At 43.4% G+C, this 22,287-nt stretch overlaps 1 protein-coding gene across 2 annotated transcripts; it reads right to left on the bottom strand.

The window, feature by feature from the left end:
• Positions 1-1,064: 1,064 nt before the first annotated feature.
• Positions 1,065-22,220, bottom strand: clstn3 (calsyntenin 3). 2 transcript variants are annotated; one of them, XM_056445055.1, is made up of 19 exons: positions 21,701-22,220; positions 20,840-20,906; positions 18,217-18,339; positions 16,621-16,831; positions 16,228-16,436; positions 15,061-15,210; positions 14,471-14,656; positions 13,646-13,933; positions 12,980-13,092; positions 12,230-12,389; positions 11,478-11,537; positions 11,180-11,328; positions 10,090-10,238; positions 6,619-6,845; positions 6,268-6,429; positions 5,586-5,731; positions 5,322-5,457; positions 3,109-3,293; positions 1,065-3,012 (listed from the first exon to the last, which is right to left on the bottom strand). In XM_056445055.1, the coding sequence occupies exons 2-19, from the start codon at positions 20,904-20,906 to the stop codon at positions 2,863-2,865; spliced, it is 2,871 nt and encodes a 956-aa protein (XP_056301030.1). In that variant the 5' UTR covers positions 21,701-22,220; the 3' UTR covers positions 1,065-2,862. The 2 variants fall into 2 exon arrangements, with proteins under 2 accessions (XP_056301030.1, XP_056301031.1); XM_056445056.1 differs by having other exon boundaries at positions 21,838-22,220.
• Positions 22,221-22,287: the final 67 nt, after the last annotated feature.

The raw sequence follows: 22,287 nt of genomic DNA, 5'->3' as shown, positions 1-22,287 counted from the left end.
CTTCATTGACTGACAAGTTTAGCACTGCACATTGATAGGCTAGAAAGCAAGAGACACAGAGGGAGAGTTGTATGCTCATACGATGTGTAATAGCAACTTGGAAAAGTCCTGCATGTAACATGTAACCTACATTTAAGTGTAGAGGTAACAAAATGCAGATTAATTTTCAAGTGTGAAAGTAATTTACTCATGCAAAATGGCATCTTTGACAGTGTTTAATTTGTTGTGCACTGGGGAGGAATATAATCAGATTCATTTAGACAATTTGCCTATTGCACTAAATTACAATTTTGAGACATCCTATATAGACCTACTTTATGATAGTTATAACAAGTTGTATACAGGTTAAAATCTTTCCACAAAACAATATCATCTCATAAAATATGATGCAATGTGACAAACAGCTTTAACATTTACTGCTACTCTTACAAATATATGCATCTCAAATTAAATGTAATCATATACATCTTGACCACTTTGCATAAGGAGTGCAAGTCTATACTGCTGCTGCAAATACATTTATGTTTTAATATAATAACGGGCATTTTATGAATTTAGTTTTACTTGTAAATAAGTATTTTTATAATGCAGTCAATACTGTGAGCCTACTTTTACTTTAGGACCTGAATACTACTTCCAACACCGATTATACATTATAATATAAGATTATTATTAAGCTGGTGGAGGTGCAGTTGGTTTTAAATACTTTATATACTATTGGTTAATTAGATCTAAAACAGTGTTTTAGATTTCATAAAAAATATAATGTTTTGTATATCAAATTATAAAGTGACTGAGTAACTCCAGCTGTCGGATAAATGTAGTGGAGTAAAATGTATATTTCCAACTGAAATGTAAGTAGATTAAGTAGCATAACAAGTTTACTCAAGTGCAGTTAGTTGTATGAACCCAGCAGAGACAGCATGTTTGTCATAAGAAAATATCAACATATTGTACATTTAGAAATCTTCCAGGTTATTTTTCATATACGACCTCAATTAAAAAAAAACGTTTTACAAAATTCTAGTGTTATTTCGGTATCGATAAGAAAGCTCTCTCATGGAGACGTCATATAGTGTTTTTATTATGAATTTTGTAATGTTTTCTGACAGCTCTCAATAACAATTAGTCAGCATTATCCATGTCATCATTGTCTCAATAATCACAGGTAATGTTCCAATAGTAACATAGTAATAATATAAGTTATTAATCAATGCGATGTGTATTCCTTCCTTCACACTCAAAACGACAGGCTTTATTTACTGACAGGTTTAGCACTGCACATTGATAGGTTACACAGACAGACAGCAAGAGACACAGAGGAGAGTGAGGGAGAGGTGAGCGAGAAAGACAGGGAGGCAGAGGGGGAGGTGAGGAAAAGCACACAGTTGTACATTCATTAAACCAAATATACCAGATGGAGGGAAATATAAAATAAATTAAAGGTTCAGTTTTGAAATGTGTTAAAGATGAAATGAGTGAGACGTATCTAAGTATCACAACAATGTGCCCTCCGTTTTCTGTGATTCAGATATTGACAACTTCTTAAATTACAACAATATTACACACAAATTTAGAGACACTCATCAAGCCATGGATTATCATCCGTGTCACTACTACTATTATTATTATCATCATCACCATCATCACACTGTTTTCTGATGCTGTAAAGGTGATTACTGAAATGGAAAAAAGTAAATCATAATCTGCTCCCTCTCAACATGTGCAGAAGTAGAGTGGCTGCAATAATAATAATAGTAATAACAATAATATAATATTCATCAATGTATGTACAGAAAATTCATTACAATCAATACAATCAAAACTGCCCAAGCTGAGCTGACATTCTGGAAACAGCAGGGGTAGCACTATGGAGTGTGTGTGTGTGTGTGTGTGTGTGATTGTGTGTGTGTGTGTGTGAATGCGTGTGACGTCTTGCAGTTATTGAAAGAGCAGTGTGCAGTGAGTGAAAGAGTGCAGTGAGAGTCATTGAGAGACATTCCAGCGGTCACTGTGGGGGTCAGAGGTGAGGTTTGACCAGGTTTACTGTGGATTGTGATGTTTTGACATTTAGCAGCACAAACTGAAACTTTGCAAAGACTCCTGACTCAACACCTGGAGGCTTCTGCTCTGCTTCTGGGTATTGCATAAGTGCCAACTTGTGTAAATGACGAGGTGTACGGTTGATATTTTATCATCGGCCCCACGTAAAATAGCTGAAGCACTAAAGTAGTCACAATACCGAGAGAAAAATACCTGCAAGTGTAGCATGGTTCTTCTTTAGCTTTTAAGAAGAGTGACTGTCTGCTGTCTGACCTCACTTTCTTCACTCTGTGGTTAACGGAGGTCGAGGAATGTGTCGAGAGAGGATGCAAAGAGGGAGAAAAGAGCTTGTGCAGAGACTTCGTGAGTCGAGTCTAATAAGGGATGTGTCGGGACTTTGCCTCCTCGTCTATTCAAGGCCTGCGTGATGCGGGTTGTTCCTGTAATCTTCTTCTTTTTTGTTGAAACTAAAGCAGTCCGATTCAACCAGTATTACACTTTACAGACACAATACAATCTTGTGATCGAGAACTGGTGCACCACATACAATTTTGGTGGGGTTTTGCTCAGGCGGTTAAATTACATTAAATGTATACATTGTGCCATTGAACATTTAGGTGAAGAACAACTGCCCGTTGTTGGCTATAGGTCACATATGGTGTTGAGTGTCGAGAAGTGTTGTTACAGTGACTGTGTTGTGTGTAGTGTTTGTAAGCATACATTCCTTATACGAGTCGTGTCAGCAGTCGTTGATATTAAAAGTGTTGGAGTGTGTGAGCCGGTTGGTGGTTTCCATGAGAACTGGTGCACTCGCGTGGCTCAGTAGCGGCGGGCGTTGCCGTCGCGCCCCTCTTTCTTTATGATGATTCGCTGGTCGTCGCTCGCGTCTTCAGGTGACTCTGCTACCTCCTCGTCCTCCTCCCCCTCCCCCTCTGTGTCAGCGGAGATGCCCATACGAGTCTCGAAGGACTGCAGGAGAGAGCGGGTTGAGGGTGAAACCAGGAGCTTGACAGTGTGGTCATTTCTCACCGTCACATCAAAACTTATTTTTTTATTTTTTATTACCTCCATCGGGTTGACGATGATGGTGAGGGCAGAGTCGTCCCATTGGCCGCTTCCCTCCTTAGCCCCGCCCCTGGCACCCTCACCCCGGCGATGGATGGAGCGAATTCGGAAAACACCGAGGATCACCATGACAACCAGGAAACCCACACACACCATTATGATGACTGTGGCTGCTCCTGGCACCACTGTAACAACACGAGTGATGATTGTGTGTCAGAAAAGAATTTCAGATTTAAACTATAAATCACGTGATATTCTATATAATTTATATTTTTAACACATCATTAAAATACCACAACCAACAATTAACTCAATGAACACTGTTTCATGGCTGTGGATGAAATAATCTGAAATGCCCTATTTAGTCCTGTGTGAGAAATCACTCAGACTCTAGTTTTGTCTCCTTTAAAGGATTTTGTACCAAATGTTCCTTCCGATGTGTAAAGACTCATCGTTTCATCACCAGGTGAAGTCAAACATTTGTTGACCAGATAACTGAAAGCCTGTGAGTTCATTAGAAGCCACTTACCAAGTATGAACATAACAAAAATAGCACAATTATCCAAACTAACCATATCCTTAAAGCAATATTTTCTGGGGGGCTAGACCAGGAGTCCCCAAACTTTTTCCTGTGAGGGCCACATAACTTTTCCCTTCTCTGATGGGGGCCGCGGTCACTTTGTAACAGAAAAAGTGTGACGATCGCAGGGGTGCCTAAATGTAAACATGTATTATTTTGCAGAAAGCCACACATAACCAAATATTAACAACCCTTTCCGGGATCTTCACACATTCTATTTGACAGCGGCTAGTCTAGGATTTGCGTGGCCAGACTGAAAAAGAAAAAATCATAATGCGTCTCTGGTATTGTTCAGCGGGCCGGGCCAAATATGGAGACAGGCCGTATCCGTCCCGCGGGCCTTAGTTTGGGGACCACTGGGCTAGACTATGTGGGTACCATGATTAAACCTGACAATCCTCTTCTGTGCAGCTGCAGTTGCTGCATAAATAAAAACCGCAGAGGTGCAGCAGACCATCACACAATGTTTGCTGCCCCACCATGCACACTGCCCCCCCCCCCCCCCCCGCCTGCATCAGAGTGCTGCTGCAGCCCTTTCAACCAGTTGGTCTCTGAGGTCTTTTGATGAAGGTTTGTGGGTTGTTCCTCCAGGCCTGAAACTAAAGACGATCATGCCTTTGAGGCTCATAAACCATGAAATTCTCTTCCTTTGAAGTCTTTTTCGTGCAAACAGAAGGTGTGTTTGCACTCAGTCGTTCACCAACACTGACTGTTTGTTTCCTTGAGGTCTAACAAACAAGCCAGGTACATGTATGTATGTTTAAGCGTTGTTATGAAGTACTATACATTCAGAATGGTTTACATTCACATGTATTTGCAGTCTTTTTTAATCCGTGTCTTTGCTGGCGCATAGCAGCATATCTCAGCGCCTCACCGCCAGCTATTGATTTGTAGAAGACTGTGACACCATTGGTCGGACTATGAATTACAATATAGACTTCGTCTTTGTGACGACAGTCTAACTCCTAGCTAATCCACAAATGGAGCTGAGGTGGGCCCGGGTGACACGGCAGCCTGAGACGACACCCACCTGTCAATCAAAGCGTCCGCACCCTTAATTATGCTTTACTTAAGCGAGTTACATAACACTTCCCCCCTTTTCCAGTTGCCATAAATGGGATTATAAGCTAGAGACAAAACCACAAAGGCATTCTCCTGTTCAATTGGGCATTTCAACATGAGGATCTATGGGACACATCATCATGTGATCAACAACACAGGGACCCACCCATGAAGAACCCTCCGGTGCTCCTCGAGGTCTGAAACTCCACAGGGAACCTTTTGGATCCTTGGACACGGTATTCACTTTTAAAAAGCAGCTCAAGACAAACAGTTTGCCTTTGTTTAGTCATTTTAATTTGTATTTAATGTATTACTTTTACCCATCACAATTGTGTTGCCTTCATTTGATAGTGTGTAAAGAGAGACCGGAAACACAGAGGATGGAACGACAACAGCGGTCTGCTGTCGGTCATCAAGCGGCGGACGCTGCAGACGCCAACCATGAGGTTACCAGGGCTCCTCTTATCCGTCTTGTACTCTGACTGTATTTTCTAATGACATTTTTTGCTTGTGTGAAGCTCTTTGTGATATCTGTTCTTGAAAGTAAAAGTGTATGAAAGGGGAATGTCACCTGAGTTGCGGTGTGGATTGGGCAGGGTGTGTCCGCTCAGCTCTCCAGCATGGTGGGATGGATGGAGAAACTGCTGCTGGGAGGCCAGCAGGTGGGACGGGTGGTACAGACTGTCCAGAGAGTGGAGGAAGTTCACCTGAAGGAAGAGAAAGAAAACAAGAATATGAAACAAAATAATTACGGGCTAGACTGAGCTTTCATGCTCGTATCTCAAGTCCATGTGTCTTTATTCCAGAGGTGTGGCTGTTTGTTGTTTCTTCTCACCTCCAGAGTCAACTCATTGCTGGTGTATCTGCCGTTCATCTCAGAGCAGGACAGGCGGAACCGCCTCTCGAAGCGGGCTGAGCCTTTGGCCAGCCGGTAGCGGACAGAGCGAAGGACGTCCTCGTACACAGAGATGGATTCGGCACCTGCAGGGAGCGCAGAACAAAAAGAGGACAGAGTCAACACCGAGACGGGAACTGCAGAGAGGAGGAGGAGAAGAGACAAGTAGTCTGCAGCTAGTTATTGACAGATGGGGGGGACTGTTACATGTCTCAGGTCTTTTTTAACTATTATATTGTTATATTGTTTTAAAGGCCCCGAAAACCAATTTTCCAAATCAATGTCTTAATATCAGATATGAATTCTTATATAAATTATTATTTTAACTTAACATATAACTTGGTGGAACTCTTGGAGAAATATTTCAATTAACATGTGAGCTAAAAAAAAAATGATTTCAAACGAGAACTGTTTCTGAACTGCTCATTTAGTAATAATAAATAATGTTATAGAGAAACACTTCAGGGATTTTAAGCATAAGAAACACAAACAGATATTAACAGACTATCCAATTCAGATGTCACATATTCTAGGCTCCCTTTCATGTTTATCTGTAAATTGCGGTCTATGTTGGCAAGTACACACTTTCAATCACAAGGATGAATGCTTTTATGCCCAGTACCTGTGATGGCAATATAAGCAGTAGTATTGATGACCTCCAGTCCCCTCTCTCGCACGACATCCATATCCACCAGAAGCTCCTCCCTCTCTGGGTTTAGCTCCTCCCCAAGGGGCTGGACCTCACAGCCGTCCAAAGTGTGAGCCACGGCGTCAGACATCAGCGCTAAGAGACGATCATCACGCCAATTTAGGAAAGAAAGGATGGAGACCCACAGATGGTCTCTTCAACTCATTTTCATCCACAGATACTGAGACAAATGGTGAGAAAGGGCTGTGTGCAAACAAACATGATACATATTTCAAATCTCCCTAAACTAGATGTGACATTTTAGTTGTTTAATGCGTGACTCACCTCCTCCCTCCATCCCCTGTGCAGCTGTGTTGACAGCATGAGACAAGGTGCAGACGATGCGAAGCTCAGGGAAAAGGGGGACCCCACGGGGACCCTCAAACTCCGGGGCAGGACGAGCCAGATGAGGGCCGACCCCAGAGAGAGAGATCTGAGGGGCGTCAGGCTGGAGGACCACCAGGTATCCCTCCAGCTGCTTGAGAGACAGGCAGCTCTCCTCGTTGAAACATCTGGCGGAGGCAAAGGAAGTGTGTGATGTCAGTCCAGGAGAGAAAGAGAGACAATAACAGAGGGATAGAAACTGTTTTACAATCAGTCCCAGGTGACACATGCTACTGACTTTGGTGATCCATGAACTTTTCTCTCACTCCACCTTCAAGTTGACCTTTTTTGCAGTAAAATATCTCAACAGATGGCAGATGGATTGCCGTGGGACAGGGTACGGACGGTAATTAATAACAATAGAGGGGGTCCCTTTAACCCTTGTGTTGCCTTCGGGTCAATTTGACCTGATTCAATGTTTCACCCTCCTGTCGCCTTCGGGTCAATATGACCCGATTCAATGTTTAACCCTCCTGTTACCTTTATATTTACTAACATATTTTACCCTTGAGGTCAATTTGACCCCAGCTATTAAAATCTCCAGAAAATTATTAGAATTAATATTGTTTTCCAAGTTTAAGTGTGAGGTACTTTATGTTTGTTTGTTGACTCCCGAAAGAACACCGACATTAAACATTGAATCGGGTCAAAATGACCCGAAGGCAACACAAGGGTTAAGATCACTGCAACAATTTACTACCATTGTCAGAATCATCACGATCTAAAAAGCATAAAAATGCATTAGAACCAAAGATATTGTAATTTTTATTTTGTGCAATCTTCTTCTTTGTCATAACACGAGAACAACATTACACAAAATTTAAGTCAAATATCTAATTCTGAGATGTAAGTGTGTTATGAAAGTCAGGACTAGAATGAGCCGCTGGCCTCAAGCAGAGATGAAGAGCAGGCAGACGTCACTCGAGGATTTTTATCAGACTTTGCACAGCTCCCTCTGGAGCCACACGAGGCTTTGTACTCCCCGAGACCTGCCAACACACTTTGATGTATAAAATATGCACAGTTACCCTTTAATGTGTGCACCAGCACCAGGTCAAAATTGTAATTTGTCCAATATTTTGGTTCATAACTACCGGTATTCACATTGCCAGCTGTACTTTGTGATAAGTGTTAATTGGTAAATGTGAACATGTTTAAATATTAAACTTAGATGGTCATCCAGGTACCATTATACCTGCTCACAGTGCAGGAATGTAACAAAGCACATTTAATCGTAAGTACTGTACAGAAGAACAATGTTGAGGTATGTTTAGATATTTTCTAATTACAGTTTTTCATCTCTACCAGTTGTGAAACCCATGTGACTCCAGATGTTGATATTGATTGTTTGTGAGAAACTGCAGGATAAAGTGTAGGGTTTACTTAGTGAGATAATTCTCCTACTTCTTAGGTTATATAAACAATTTAAAACCCTCTGAGCTGGAAAATGCGAAGCTTCAAACAGGAATATATTACTGAGCTCTGAAAACACCATTATTTTTAAAGATCCATGGTTCTCACAGGACAGCAATGATATACTATGATGCATTGCTGTAGTTTAAACCCAACAGTGTATTAAGTACTGAATATTGCACAACCATAAATATCTAAATATACCTTAATGGTAGAGAAATATTAACTTAATAACATCATATATAATATACATTATTAAACACTGACAGGGAACATTTTACTGCACAATAAACACCTTAACTTGTTACTTTTTTACTGATGCATTCTGCTGATAATACTTATACATTTTACTTTAGTATGTTTTTTAATACAACACTTTTATTTGTAGTGAAGTATTTTTCCCAGATTGTTATTAGTACCTTTAATTCTTCCACCAGAGCCTAAACATCAGCCTCGTCGTCCCTGTGAGCCAATCGGCACGCTGATGAGTCAAAGCACCGCGGCTCTCAAATCAGCAACATTAAAAACCACACATGTCCAAGATGATGGACAACAGGTTCTCAGTTCCCAGTTCCTTAATTCCACTGCTGTCATTAACTTTGGTCTGAACATAGCAAATATCAAACTCGGCTGTTACACATTTCATTTTCCTGCCAGAAAGGAAGTGCAATCAGATTGATGACAGGCTGCTTACATACGTATTCATCTGCACTATAATTCAGCTTTCCACTCGAAAGGGGATTAAGCGTAGTCTATGTGTGTGTGTGTGTGTGTTACATTTCCACTATCAGAGTGAGCAGCTGCTTCTATCGGCCTCTCCAGAAGGGCTTGCTGTTCAGCCATCTGGGTAACTCCTGGCCTCAAATCAGTCTAATCTTCACACACGCAATAAAACACGCCAGAGGACAGAAGAAAAAAGAATGTTCTGGCAGAAACCAAGTGAAAAGAAATAAATCTGCCCGTGACCTTGAATCTCAAAAACATCTTGTTGGCTGGACATCAGCGTAATCTCAAAAACATCTTGTTGGCTGGACATCAGCGTAATCTCAAAAACATGCTGCAACAACAACCGTCCCAAAGACAGCATGAGAATATCCTGAAAGTTTGAGGAGATAAGAGCTGTCGGCAGGCAGCTATAGTTTAAATACACAACACATAGTGTATGCGCTAGCTAGATGTACTTCTTGAAGTAAATTAATATTTCATCAGCTAAAAGTGACTGTAGAGCCAGAAAGCCAGTTCGGAGATGTTCAGCACGGCCGAGCACTGACCCGGAAACAGAGTTTGCGTGCTTATAAATTTCACAGCCAGATGATTCAGAAGACTGAATCCCCGGTTCAGTCTTCTGACGTCTGCGTTTCGCAACATTAGGGATATTGGTTTTGTTTGTGCAATACTTTAATCAGAAATAATTTAACCACTTTCAGTTAGACACATGCTAAATTATTTCTCAAAAAGCCAGCGACATAAATACAATTGAAATGACTTGAAATTAAAAAAGAGGAAACAGTTTCTTCAGATTCTTTCAACAACCAGTGAAACCCCGATGGGGTTCATGTAGTCGACAGTTTACTCCGTCAAAGCAAAAGGCCACTTGATGGCTGAATGAACCGAGAGATAAGATATTCCTTCTTATCTCTGGCGTTGACGTATTCTCCCCTATAATCACCTGTTTGGTGCCACAACAGTCCTTATCGCAGCTGAGGCAAGGTCCAAGGTTTGATGAGGAGGCACAGAGTCCAGAGGGAGCCACTCCAATTAACAAATCATTTCACTTCACATCAAATCATTTGTGGCGTTCAGCAAGTGTGTGATCATTTACAATGCTGGCGTCTCGTTCCCTCCGTCGGCCTCTTCTACTGCTCCAGTTAGTCTCCTGCCTTTCACAGGAGGACCTTTGACGACAGTTAGTTACCTGTCTGTGCGTGTGTGTTTGTGTGTGTGTGCGTGTGTGTGTACCTGAGCGAGGTGGTTAGTTTGAGGGGTCGGACTCCGGGGGTGGCGAAGCGGAGAGAGTTCCTGTAGGTGACCTGCTGCACTGCCCGGTTGAAGCTCTCGATGTCGTCTCCCTCCAGCACCAGCACTGACTGGCTGGGGTTCACATGCACCTGCATCGCCAGAGGAGGAGAGAGAAGTTACATGAGAAGACATCATCAAATTGGACTATTTACAAAGTTAAAACTGTAAAAAGAATTCGCAGACATATTCCCCTTTGATCTCTTTTACACTTATTGGACAAAAATAGATATATCTTTTGTGCAAATGCCTCAAAACACACCAAACCACTAGAGGAGGTTAGAAAAACTTCATACCAACAATTTGTGTTGCATTTGTAAGTTCACAAAGTCTGGCGCTCATATGAAGATTAAAACAGATTTTACTTCTTTCAGTTCAGATTTAAAACTAAAGAAATGTTATTGCGACTTCCCTTCTGACAAAGCTGTTACGTCCTTATTATAAAAAACAAAAAGGATCTGAACACATCATGTGCACAACATACTTATCATTCAATGTGTAGGAGACAATTAAGACTATGAAATCACAATTTAACATTTAAAAAAAATGTTTAATTAATCTGTGAATGTAAAGCTACTTGCAGAAACAACTAATAAGTTATATTTAAAAATAATTCAGATTTGAGTGGATAACAGAAAAAAAAGAATCTTTTTGAGGACACATATTTTAGCTAAATGAGGGAAGTGGTCAAATCAGCCAAAGACTCTGATGAATAGGTTACCTGTAAGTGTTATAAATAGAAAGATCTTTTAATATGCAGTGTTTTAGAGAAAGATAATTTTAAAAATAGAGGTTATCCACAAGTTTCAGGTTCACAATTTTACACTTTTTGGTGCATTTAAAAAAAAGTTGGTTCTAATATTATATGTTTTGTCTTCTTATTTATATTCCTCTTGTCAATGTATACATTCAGTGTTGAATACATCACAAGGATGAAGGTAAGAAAGTACATTTTACCAATGGCAAAGAACGACATTCGGGAGTCTTTGAGCGTCATCCCAACCTGGCGGCCCACGGCTCTCTGAGGTCTTACCTTCATGCCGGAGCCCAGAGTCTCCAGGTCTCCGAAGTCCAGGCCTTCCCTGCAGGCGTACAGACACTCCACCACACTGTGAGACTCCACGGTGCCAGGACGCACCGTCACCCCTGACAACAGGCCGTGGTAACCTCCTACATATTTCACTGGAAACCAGAGACAGTCTATGAATACAGATTATAACACCACATGTAAATTGTAATATGCACATCAATAATACAGCAACAGAGACACAGCTAATTGACTGACTGCTCCCCGTCATGCTCAGTCAGATGTGTGGAAACAGGGAGATCACCTGAGTCTCTCCCCTCCGGGATGGTGTTGTTTAGTATCTCCTTCTGCTTCTCTTCGGGCTCTGCAGGGAGGGGGAGGTGCCAGAGGTTGGTAGGAACAACAACAAATAAGAAATAACGCGGAGAAACAAGTGAGAAAATGCAAGCAAGAGAATTGTGGATATTCATAATTGCACCATCTCCTAATTATTCAGCAGCAGCTGGTGCAGGCAGCAGAGCGACTTTCTCGCGCGTGTGTGTGTGTATGTGTGTGTGTGTGTGTATTTTAATGCTAATTGACAGCCACAGTTTCCCATTTTAACCAGTGATTGGAGTGTAAGAGGCTATTAGCTGTCTGGCCCTTGTGTTGTTCTGTTGCTCTGAATAATTGATAAGTCTGTTATATTATTAGCCCTTAAAGACAAAAATGCATGAACCAAATTATAACAGAGTGAAATGAGGGCGTGAATGGCGCGAGGCAAAATGTCTCGACAGATTGTCTGGAGGTGCCGTATGAGGGCTGGTGAGTTGCCGCCGCTCTTGCCAGAAATGGCGGCCGGCTATCACGATGTGTGATCTGAATGACATTTCATAAACGGAGGAATGCCAAAGAGGAAGCACACGGCACAATTGCTGCTCAGCATTTATGCAAAAAAAGAAAACAACAGGACTCCTCGCTCTCCGCTCGCATAAATTAGTGTCAGAATCCATCATTAAGCTGAAATTAAAAATATGTCAGTTGTGGAGATGCAGAGCATGAATGTCAGTGTGTTACCCCAGCAGGCGCCGATGAACATCCTCTGGCGGGGGGCGGGGTTGGGGATGGCTCCGTTGTCATGGATAAGGGCGGGGTCAAAGGTCACACCGTCGACATACAGGGTCACGGAGGGGAACTGGATGCTGAGTGACAGATGATGCCACTCACTGTCACACACCTGGTGGACAGAGAGACAACAGAGTGAACCTGAGCCTGACCTGTCTATCAAGGTGAAGGAATGGACGTTTACTCTCTGCGTATTCAGATTATCTACGAAAGCACCAATACAACAATGTAAAAATACTCTGTTAAATAAAAGTCCTGCATTTATAATTATTAGAATTCTTTATAACTACAAGGCCATTAAAATGTGCTGAAAGTATCATGTTGTTATTGATTCTGTTGTTTGAAGAGAATTACTTTATACAAAGTTAGGTCGTTGTCGTGGGTCAGACGGAGGGATTTGACAAATCTTCTCTGTATCAGATAAGCTTCCTTTAATCCACGCTGCTTCAATCTGTCTGGGACCAGGAGCGTCAGTCAAAACAAACTTCACCAACCAAGGTGCTGAGATCTGACATAGAAGAATTTGAAAGTTTTGAGTTCTTTGATGTATCACCGAAAAGAAAAAAAAGTGATCAAATAGCTGAGCCAGATGTTTGACTTTTCACAGATGCATTATCAACTGCATTTCCCCCATTTCAGTTTAATTTCAAAGGTACAAATACAGACGAACATCAAAGCTAAGTGTTGCGGTTCCCTCAGTACCTGCTCCAGTTTCCACAAGAACTTGACGGGTCGCGCGGCGGAGACGTCGGGCCAGTAGAAGAGAGAGAGGCGGCAGCCGTGGACGGAGAGGGAATAGTGGGAGAAAGAATCATCTGCAGAGCAGAAGAACAGAACACAACGGGTGGGTCAGTCAGGTCTTATGTATATATGTCTGTGTTAATACCACCAAGCAATTCAGAGAATACCCACAGTAAGACATCAAAACGTGCAATGCGTTAAATATAGACTGTAATCTCTGTTCTCTCATTCCTAACTGGAAATGTTCTTTCTGTTTTAACCCGAGGGAAGGTTTGCCGAGCGCTCCGTTTTCTCGCGCTGCCCCTACAAAGTCATAAGGGGAAAATATCCACACAATATTCTGCCAGACACTATTACAGTGTTTTACTGTTCTTCTGCTGCTGCTGCCGTCCACTTAGCGGCTCAAGTGGAGCAGCAGCAGGGCGTTAAGCGTCTCTCTCAAGAGCACCTTGATAGTAGATGTTGGAGCTATAAAATGCTTTCGGTATTCTTTTTCTTTCAGCCTTGACTTGGATGGATAACCTTCTGGGGGTTTCATGGCTGATGTTTTCCTTACCACCCCTCATTTGAAAACACTTATAATCCCTTCAAATCTCAGTGAAAGCATCACTCTACCATAACACGCACCGTTCTTGACAGTGCTGCACACAATGGTCTCCTCATCCTTGCGACCGCCTCTGGTCTGAGTGGTCGCAGGCTGGATGTTGGCTCCACCCCTCCTGATCCACAGCTGCAGGGTGAAGTGGTCGCCCGACAACGCGGAGACAACCGAATCCGGCACCACGGCGACGTGGTTGGATCCATTGAAGGAGAAGACCAGAGAGGAATCAGAGGAGGGGAGAGTGGGCAGAGCGGCGGTCCAGTTGGCAGCTGGAGATGGAGGAGGGAGGAGGTCCACTTCACCCCTGACAGCACCTGAGAAGGAAAAAGAGAGAAACAATGTTAATAAAGAAAAGGCCCTCTCTGCACATTTACATATTCAAACTAGAACGGGCACTCGGTAGAGCGCATACCTTCGCATATCACAATATTGGGTATTGAATTATGAACATGTTGGCATTGGTTGCATGCCAATTGGATAGAAATTGACCGCGCTATGGTAAAAAGAAGATTTTGACCTTTCCATGACCATGACCTTTGACCCGATTGATCCCAAAATCTAATCAAATGGTCCCCGGATAATAAACAATCATCCCACCAAATTTCATGGGATTCAAGAAGATTTTTACCTTTTCATGACCTTGACCATGACCTTTGACCCGATCGATCCCAAAATCTAATCAAATGGTCCGCGGATAATAACCAATCATCCCACCAAATTTCATGCGATTCGGTTTAAAACTTTTTTTGTTTTGCGAATAACACGCATACAAATAAATAAATAATAAATAAATACATGGCGATCAAAACATAACCTTCCGCATTTTCAATGCGAAGGTAACCAGAACTCACCACACAGCCGTCGGACAGATCGGTCGGAGTAGCTGTCTCGGTCACAGCCCTTCCCGATGTGGCCGGTCTGGAGGTCTACGGTGGCCTGGATGTTCCACACAGTCTCCTCACAGGTCTCCAAATGCAGACTGGGGAACAAGGGGATGCTGCCTGACCCGGGAGTGTACTCTACACGCTTGGTCCATCCTGAAAAAGGAGTGCAATTACAACCTGACCCTCAACATTTGGATTCAATCTATTTAAATGATAATTCGCTGTCAATAAAGTGTGGTCATCCCAGTGGTGGAATCTAATGTGAGACCATCCACAGAAAGGGTTGCAGTAGTATCTACAATCCAAGGATCTGCTCACAGTTTAATGAATTGCCTTCCCCGTGATATTACGCAGGCTCAGCACCACATCGTGAAAACTCAGCTCCTGATATAAGGATGCAAAGGTGATTCATCCGAACAGCGGCCTACGCACAACTAAAAGCGATATCATCCACAGATTGAACGAGAAAAACACATTTCTCTAACCTCCCGAGAGTTTTCCAAGCATGATAACCGAGACGGAGAGAGAGAGAGAGAGATAGATCGGTGTCGGATTACCGATCCAGCCGGGTTTGCAGGACGGCTTGACGGTGACGACCACCTGGGCATCGGCCTGAGCTCGGTTCTTTCCGCAGTCGAAGGCGGTCACCCAGAAGGTGAAAACACGCTGGCGCTTCGAGTCCAACGGCTCGGTGTTCTTAATGTTACCTAGGAGACGGAGAGAGAGAAAGGAAAATACATTATGAAACACGAGAATAGAGGGGAAACAGAAATAGCAGGGTTAGTCATCAACGACGAGCTTGCATAACTTGTCCCAGCGCCAATGAACGCTCATTGATAAAGCTCCCATCACAGAGAAACTACCCGACGGAGGGCACTGCATCCAGGAGTAGAAAGGGAAAGCAGAGGATACGCTGCACAGAGCGGAATGAAAAGAGAAGGGTTTCTTGTTTTTAACAGCGAATAACCGCGACAGGCTGACAGCGCTCAGCAGGCGAGCTGACAGACAACAGGTAGCACGAGACACGGCGAGAGGAGAAACTTTGGAATGAAATAGACAGTGGGAGGAACGGAGAAGGCAAAGTGAAGATAGAGGAAGATAGACTGACAAGCCCACAGTGGGTGACGGAGGTTGGAACAAAAGGTCTCCGTACCAGTTTGACCCAAAATAAAACAAGAAAGGAGCCGCTCTGCAGAACCCTCCGAGTCCAGGACGAATCTGCAGAGTCATGATAAAAGAGGCTCCCCTGCTCCTTACAATCGATCTCCCACCAACCAGTCAATGGATACAATTACAACAACGAATTTAGAGAATCTATAAGCAGCCAGTAACAAAAAAAGGATACTATATTAAACCAAAACAGCTGCTGCAATGTGTTTACAAAGACAGGAAAACAGTCCACCCACACAAAGTCTATTTTAGCGTCGCTCGGTTTCTACCTGTGCGAGGAGTTAAGTACCTGCAACTCTTTTCACTCCGCCGCTATGCAGACATCAATATCCCAGCAGCGTCCGGCATGAGTCTTTTTCATGTGTTGAGGGTATCCGCGGTTTAGATGTTGAATACTTAATATTGAATTTAGTGATTCTACTTGCGATAGACCATAAAGAGCAGACGGCGTGTGAGGAAGATTATGTGGTGGCTATAGTGTAGCAGACCACTATAATAGGTCTAGAAGTCCCACACTCTCCTGGTTCACTGCTACAAGACACAACATATCTCACCATCGTTGTCGATAGCAAAGGGCACATTAGGAGTGATGATGTCATAGAAGCAGATCTGGCTGTACTGCGGGGAGCAGTCGGCATCCAGCGCCTCCACCCGCACGAGTTTGTCAAACAGACGTCCTTCTGGGACCGAAGCCTCGTAGCGCCGCTCGACGAACACCGGGGAGAACTCGTTGACGTCGTTAACACGAACATGCACGGTGGCCCTGAGGAGAGGAGTGGGAGGCAAGACACAAGCACAGACAGATGGGTGGGCTGTTGTAACAACAGGAAGCAGACATGGCTGGATAGTCTTTACAGACAGAGACACTTTAGCTAGAGAAAGCAATTATTGTATACATTTGTACATATCTTGTGTCTGAATTGGGAGGAGCGAGTGGACCAACTCACTTGTGGGATTTCTTGCTGTTGACTCCGTCAGGTCCCTCTCCGCAGTCGTAGGCCTGGATGGTGAAGCTGTGCTCTCGCTGGCTCTCGCAGTCCAGCGGCTCCTTGGACCGGACCAGGCCCTCGCCGGTGGAGCGGTCCAGAACCACAGCTTCAAACTGGACCGAGCCTGAACCCGAGGGGCCATTATGAACCCGGAAGCCACAGATTTCACCTGAAAGAGGAAGTAGAGCGATGAGACGAAATGTATCAAATCATAGACACTGTGAATCCAAATGAAGACATATTGGTTTTTTAAAAATCCAAATAAAGTTTTAAATATCCAGTATAATTATATAATGTTAATTAACTTCCTATTCGGTCAAACATTGGGTTATTATTTAACATTTGTATGGCAGTGGCTGCTCAAAGATTATACAGGAGGAAGAAAATCGGAATTCCAAAGTTCCCTCTCGCCTTGGCGTTCAGTGTATTGTAGAGTTTTGGTATTTCTCATTTCTAAAGCGTTTCATACGTTTGTGTGTTACACTTTACACTCAGCCTTAGATTGTGCTGCAACACTCTGCAGCCTCGAAAGTAAAGGAGATGTATTACCTTCCAATGCCTCTAAATCGTAGAACATTCTTTCTCTTTAAATTGCTCAACAGTTATTTAAACTTTTACTAAAAACTTTATTCATTAAGAAGTCTTTCTATGCTTTTCCCAATCATTCATGTTATTTTATTTCTGTGAAGCAGACTATATGCTTTACATATTCAGGTTTTTTTTCTAACAGCAAAAAGAGCCAGTGACATATAACCAGAATGAAAGGAAAGCACCGATGTACTGAAGTATAAATAGTAAATACCTATCATTACATCTATCACTGTGAAACTAATTGGGGCAATTCATCTTAAAATTGACTCGATTTCTTTCCGACTATATAAGTTGAGATCGACATCGGAAGTGTTCCTTTAAGTCCACCTCCACCTTATCATAATAATGATAGAATAAAAACAGATTACAGCTCAGAATGAAAATAAAACCCTCTTTCTAGCAGCTGATCTTTCCCAGCTGACATAAATTGAAGGTCTGGAAGGTTTCCTGCTCAAACACATACTTTCTCTTCCTTTTCGACACAACGTGAATTTCAGGGAGCGCTTAGTAATTCCAGTCAATCGGTTACAATTTGACTGAACACGGTTATTTCCAGGAGTGCCAACAAGACCATCTTATTTCATGAGGCTGCAGAGCAACGAAGGGTTGAATGACACTATGATGGCCTAAACATAGTGGACTCTCTGACTGAATACACTGCCTTTACTATTGAGGCTGCTCTGTTGGGGAAATGTTTGGGAATGGCCGCCGTCTGAGAGCTGCAACCCTCTGTAAAAAACAGCATTGTGTTCACTATTAAAGCCCGAGCCCGGCCCGGGGAGATCACCTTCAATGTGGCTGTGCCAGTTGATTTGACCTATTTTACACAGCAGCCAGTTAGTTATATGGATGTTCAAGTAAATTCATGGAAGATTGTACATATTTTAAGGATTTTTTTCATTTATGTTTCCCCAGCTCTGTCATCCTGCCTCCTCCCATGCAGTTGCATGCGGTTGGTGTTACCAGCGTAGTGAAGTGGAGCATCTTTGTCCAGGGCAAAGAGAGGGGGGTTGAGCAGCACCGTGTTGTCGTTCTCCATGACAATCCCCTGGTACTCCGTCTCGATCCATGGCTTGTGCTTATTGGCTGAGCGGCACAGGGAAGAGACCGAAGAGGCTTTGGGTTAAATGGAGCAATTAGAAGGAACCAACGTTTCTATTTTTAACACTGCATTACAGGCAAGGACACGGTGAGCATGAGTGGAAAACTACACAACGTATGTGAGATGTGTGACCGCAAGGACGGTTTAATCCCATTCACACCCGCACAGATCTCCCTTCTTCTTCCTTTCCCCAAATAGACCTCCTTCCTCTTGTTCGCATCACGCATCACTCCGCTCTTGGTTGGCGGTGTAATTAAGGCCAGTCAGAGTTCACCTTCTCACACACGGAGATGTTTATTGCTCGTATCAATCAGCCAAACTGGCCCGCCACGGGCGCCGCACAATAACGCGTGAAAAGAAAACAGCCGTGTCCAAATCAAATGCCCAAGGTTTACTGTGAATTTAACCTTTAATTGAGAATTAATAATTCATCCTCGTGCTGAATGTTCAGAGCTGATTGATCAAAGGGCAAGTTAATGAGCCGGAAGGATGATGATTTACTCCCCAGCAAAGAGCACAACACAAAAGCCTCCCTTCTGTTGTCCTCCATCTTTTGAGCACAGAGGACTTTAAATCACACAGAATTGCAAGACTTGTGTTTAGTAATTGCTTTTTTGTCTTCACAGTGAATTGTCCCTAATGTCTGACTGCAGCCTCGTCCTCTGAGCCAACAGAGGACGAGGCTGCTGGCTCTGAATCTGATTTAACTGATTTTGATACTTTACTGAAGAATATACATTTTTTTTTCTCAGTGGAGGAAAATTACTTTAAAAAAAAATTTAAATACGATTTGAAGGAACTTTACTTGTTTTGTTTTTAATTGACGCTGGTGTAGTTTCACTAACATCACCTTTTAGAGGGAAATATTGTTCTTTTTACTCCATAGCATATATTTTACAGATAAAGCTCAACAACCTATGTTATCAAAATACTCTTTACACAGTAACATCCATAATGATAATCTAAGTAATCTTCCACTCTGAAAGAGGTCATTCTGCTGTATATTTAATTAAAGCAATAATGGGGTATTAAATAGACCGTGTAGCAATTTCTTGTGATAATACATCTCCCTACTTTTACTTGTCGAGATGTATTTTTACATTGAGGCTTTGCTACTTTTAGAGCGGAAATAATTAACTAATAAACATCCAGTCAACAGAAAAATAACCAGTGACTATTCTGAAGGTTGAGTAATAGTTTTAAGATTTTTTTTCAAGCAAAAGTAATCAACACTTCTTTTGTATGTTGCTGCTTCTCAGTTGAGAAGATTTGCTGCTTCTCTTTTATTTCATGGAGACAAATTGAATATCTCTGTGTCCTTAATAAACAATTTGGGGACTAAACTGGGCTCTATAAGATGTTTCATCAACCAAATGATTCATTGAGGAAGTTATCTGCAGATTAATCAACAAGGAATATTGTTGTTGGTTACAGCCAGAGCTACTTAATTAGGATTATATATAAATAAATCAAAGATATCAAAGATATTCATCTTCTCCTCTCAAGGTCCTCTCCTCCTCCATTTCCAGTCCTCTGCCATGTCTCTTTTTTTGGTCATTTATCTCCCGCCCTCTGTCCCTTCAGTTGATCTCTCCCCTCCTCTCCCCCCTCCCCCTCTCTGCTCTATAGCATTAATCTGAGCATCAGGCCTGTGGATTACATCCGGGATTACAGATTGAGAAGCATCCTATTCCATCTCTCTCCGTCTCTCCTGGCACTTTACATCTCTGTGTCATTCTATCGCCTCACGACACTCGCTCACCCCTCCTCCTCTGTCTGTCTGTTTCTCTCACACACACACACACACACACACACACACACACACACACACAAATGTCTCGTTATCTGTAGCTTTCCCTTCTCACTCATATCACCTGATCTCACGTACTACCTCTCTCTCCTCCACTGCCTCCTCCTCCTCGTCTTCTTCCTCCTCCTCCTCTTCATCGGCCTGCGTCTTTTCACACACGTCCTCTCCTGTCAAAGCTCCTTCTCCTCTGCCTCTCCTAACATTTGTCCCCTCCTCCCCACCCCTTTCCTCTGTGTTTCTCTGACACTCTCTCCTAAATCTCCTTGTGTTCCCTGCATCACGCTCCTACACCACCTCCTTCTCTGACATCCTCCCTCCTCGCTGTCTGTTTCTTTTCACCTCCCCTCAGCGTGATAGTCACTGGAACAATGAGGCTGCATCGGAAGTCATGGTTATCCATGATGATGAATCTGCTCTAGAGGATGAAACACATGCATCATCCTGTCAGTCACGGCACCGTTGAAACAGACGCACACTGGGTCACGAAACACAAAATGTACAAATGTGTGTGTGTGTGTGTGTGGCCTGTTTGAGGAAACTGATATCTAATTAATACACTCGTGGGGAGAGCATTACAGTCATGAAGAGCATTTCAAGGTCTGCATGCTGCCATGTTGATGTCAACCGTCATCTCAACACATCACAATTACCAGTCAAAATGATGAGGAACTGACCTTTGTTGCCATTGGCAACCGAAGTCAAGCAAATGAGGAAGAAGGAGAGAAAATTCATTCTGTCCATCTGAAAGGACAGGAAAGGTAGAGGGGGCAACAAGGTGGGGAATAAAGTACATCAATAACTGATCGGCACTGAGGGGACAGGTACAGGAACAAGACACACAGAGAGGGGCCGGATGCTCCGTTTGTGCAATTTAACACAACTCGGGAGTCATGCATGTGTTTGGAGGCCTAAACGTAGAAGAGAGACCCGACATGACCGGCTTGATTTGGTGCTGCATATGGAGTCAGAATGAATCAACCAATACACCATCATTGCTTCTGCCTTTTCCTCAAAATGAGACTGACACACTTGCAGAGAAAAGCCTGCATGCACGTAGCCTATACCCGTGCTGTGTAGCCTCTTGTGCTGCGCTCGCGCGCGTGTGTGTGTCACTATAGGTTTTGCATGTGGCTGTGTGGGTGTGTTCCCATGTTTTAATTGTGGTGTGTGAGGTTAAAATAACGCATCTGCTGTCTTGTGGCCACAACTGAAAAACGAGTCCTGGGGGGGAGGGGGGGGGACATCACAATTGCTGCAGTCATCGATAGGCTTCAGCACAACATGCTCCTCTAGATTACATCAACACATCTATAGAAACAGAAGAGGGAACATATATGATGACTCCATCTGTGCACATGTTGTTCCGGCGTCACATCCATCCGAGAGCAGAGGAACATGCTATGCGACACTATCGGCAGACGTACATTACGGGCTGGTATTGGCACACATTACCAGCCATGTCGAGAGCTCACCCTCCAGCCAGGAGACGACATGTCGCACACATGAATGTTAGCTGAAGCAAGATGTGACATTACCGTGGTGAGTCGCGGTGATGCTCCCGGTTGGTACCCAGCCTCTATGCGCTCACAGCATCCGCGTCTCACGCCCCTGCCGCTCGGCTATGCTCCCCCCCACCCCACCCCCACCCCCACCCCGCAGGGTGAAAACAAACCTCCAGGTGTAGGAGAGGACACACGGACAGTCTTCACACGGCAGCTGAAGAAACGACAGAGCGGATAGTTCAGCCTGGCGCGAGACTCGGGGATGAGGTGTGAGGAAGATGAGACCGATGGATGCCCTTGTTTTTTCGGCTCTATACGGAGGTGGAAGGAGAGAAAAAACGGTGGGAATATTACGCTGGCGTCCCCTCCCTCTCGGCGCTTCTTAACCCGCCCACACTGCGTCCTTCTCCCTCTCTCCGGCCCCCACCAGCTCTGGACCAGACTGCTGCTCTGGCTGTTTTGTGCTGTTGCGCGCACATCGAGTGACTCAGACCCAACACAGGGACTCATCTCATCACGGTGGTTCTCAGCTCGATGTTTGATGGCTTAACCCCACCAAAACCATTTAAAAAATAAATAATGTCATGTGTTTTTATATAAATCCCCCCTCCCCCCCAATC

This window comes from Pseudoliparis swirei, chromosome 22 (genome assembly GCF_029220125.1).
Source record: "Pseudoliparis swirei isolate HS2019 ecotype Mariana Trench chromosome 22, NWPU_hadal_v1, whole genome shotgun sequence".
Lineage (NCBI taxonomy): Eukaryota > Metazoa > Chordata > Actinopteri > Perciformes > Liparidae > Pseudoliparis > Pseudoliparis swirei.
The sequence above is the reverse complement of the archived record's forward strand: the minus strand, read 5'-3'. Positions and strand labels throughout refer to the sequence as shown.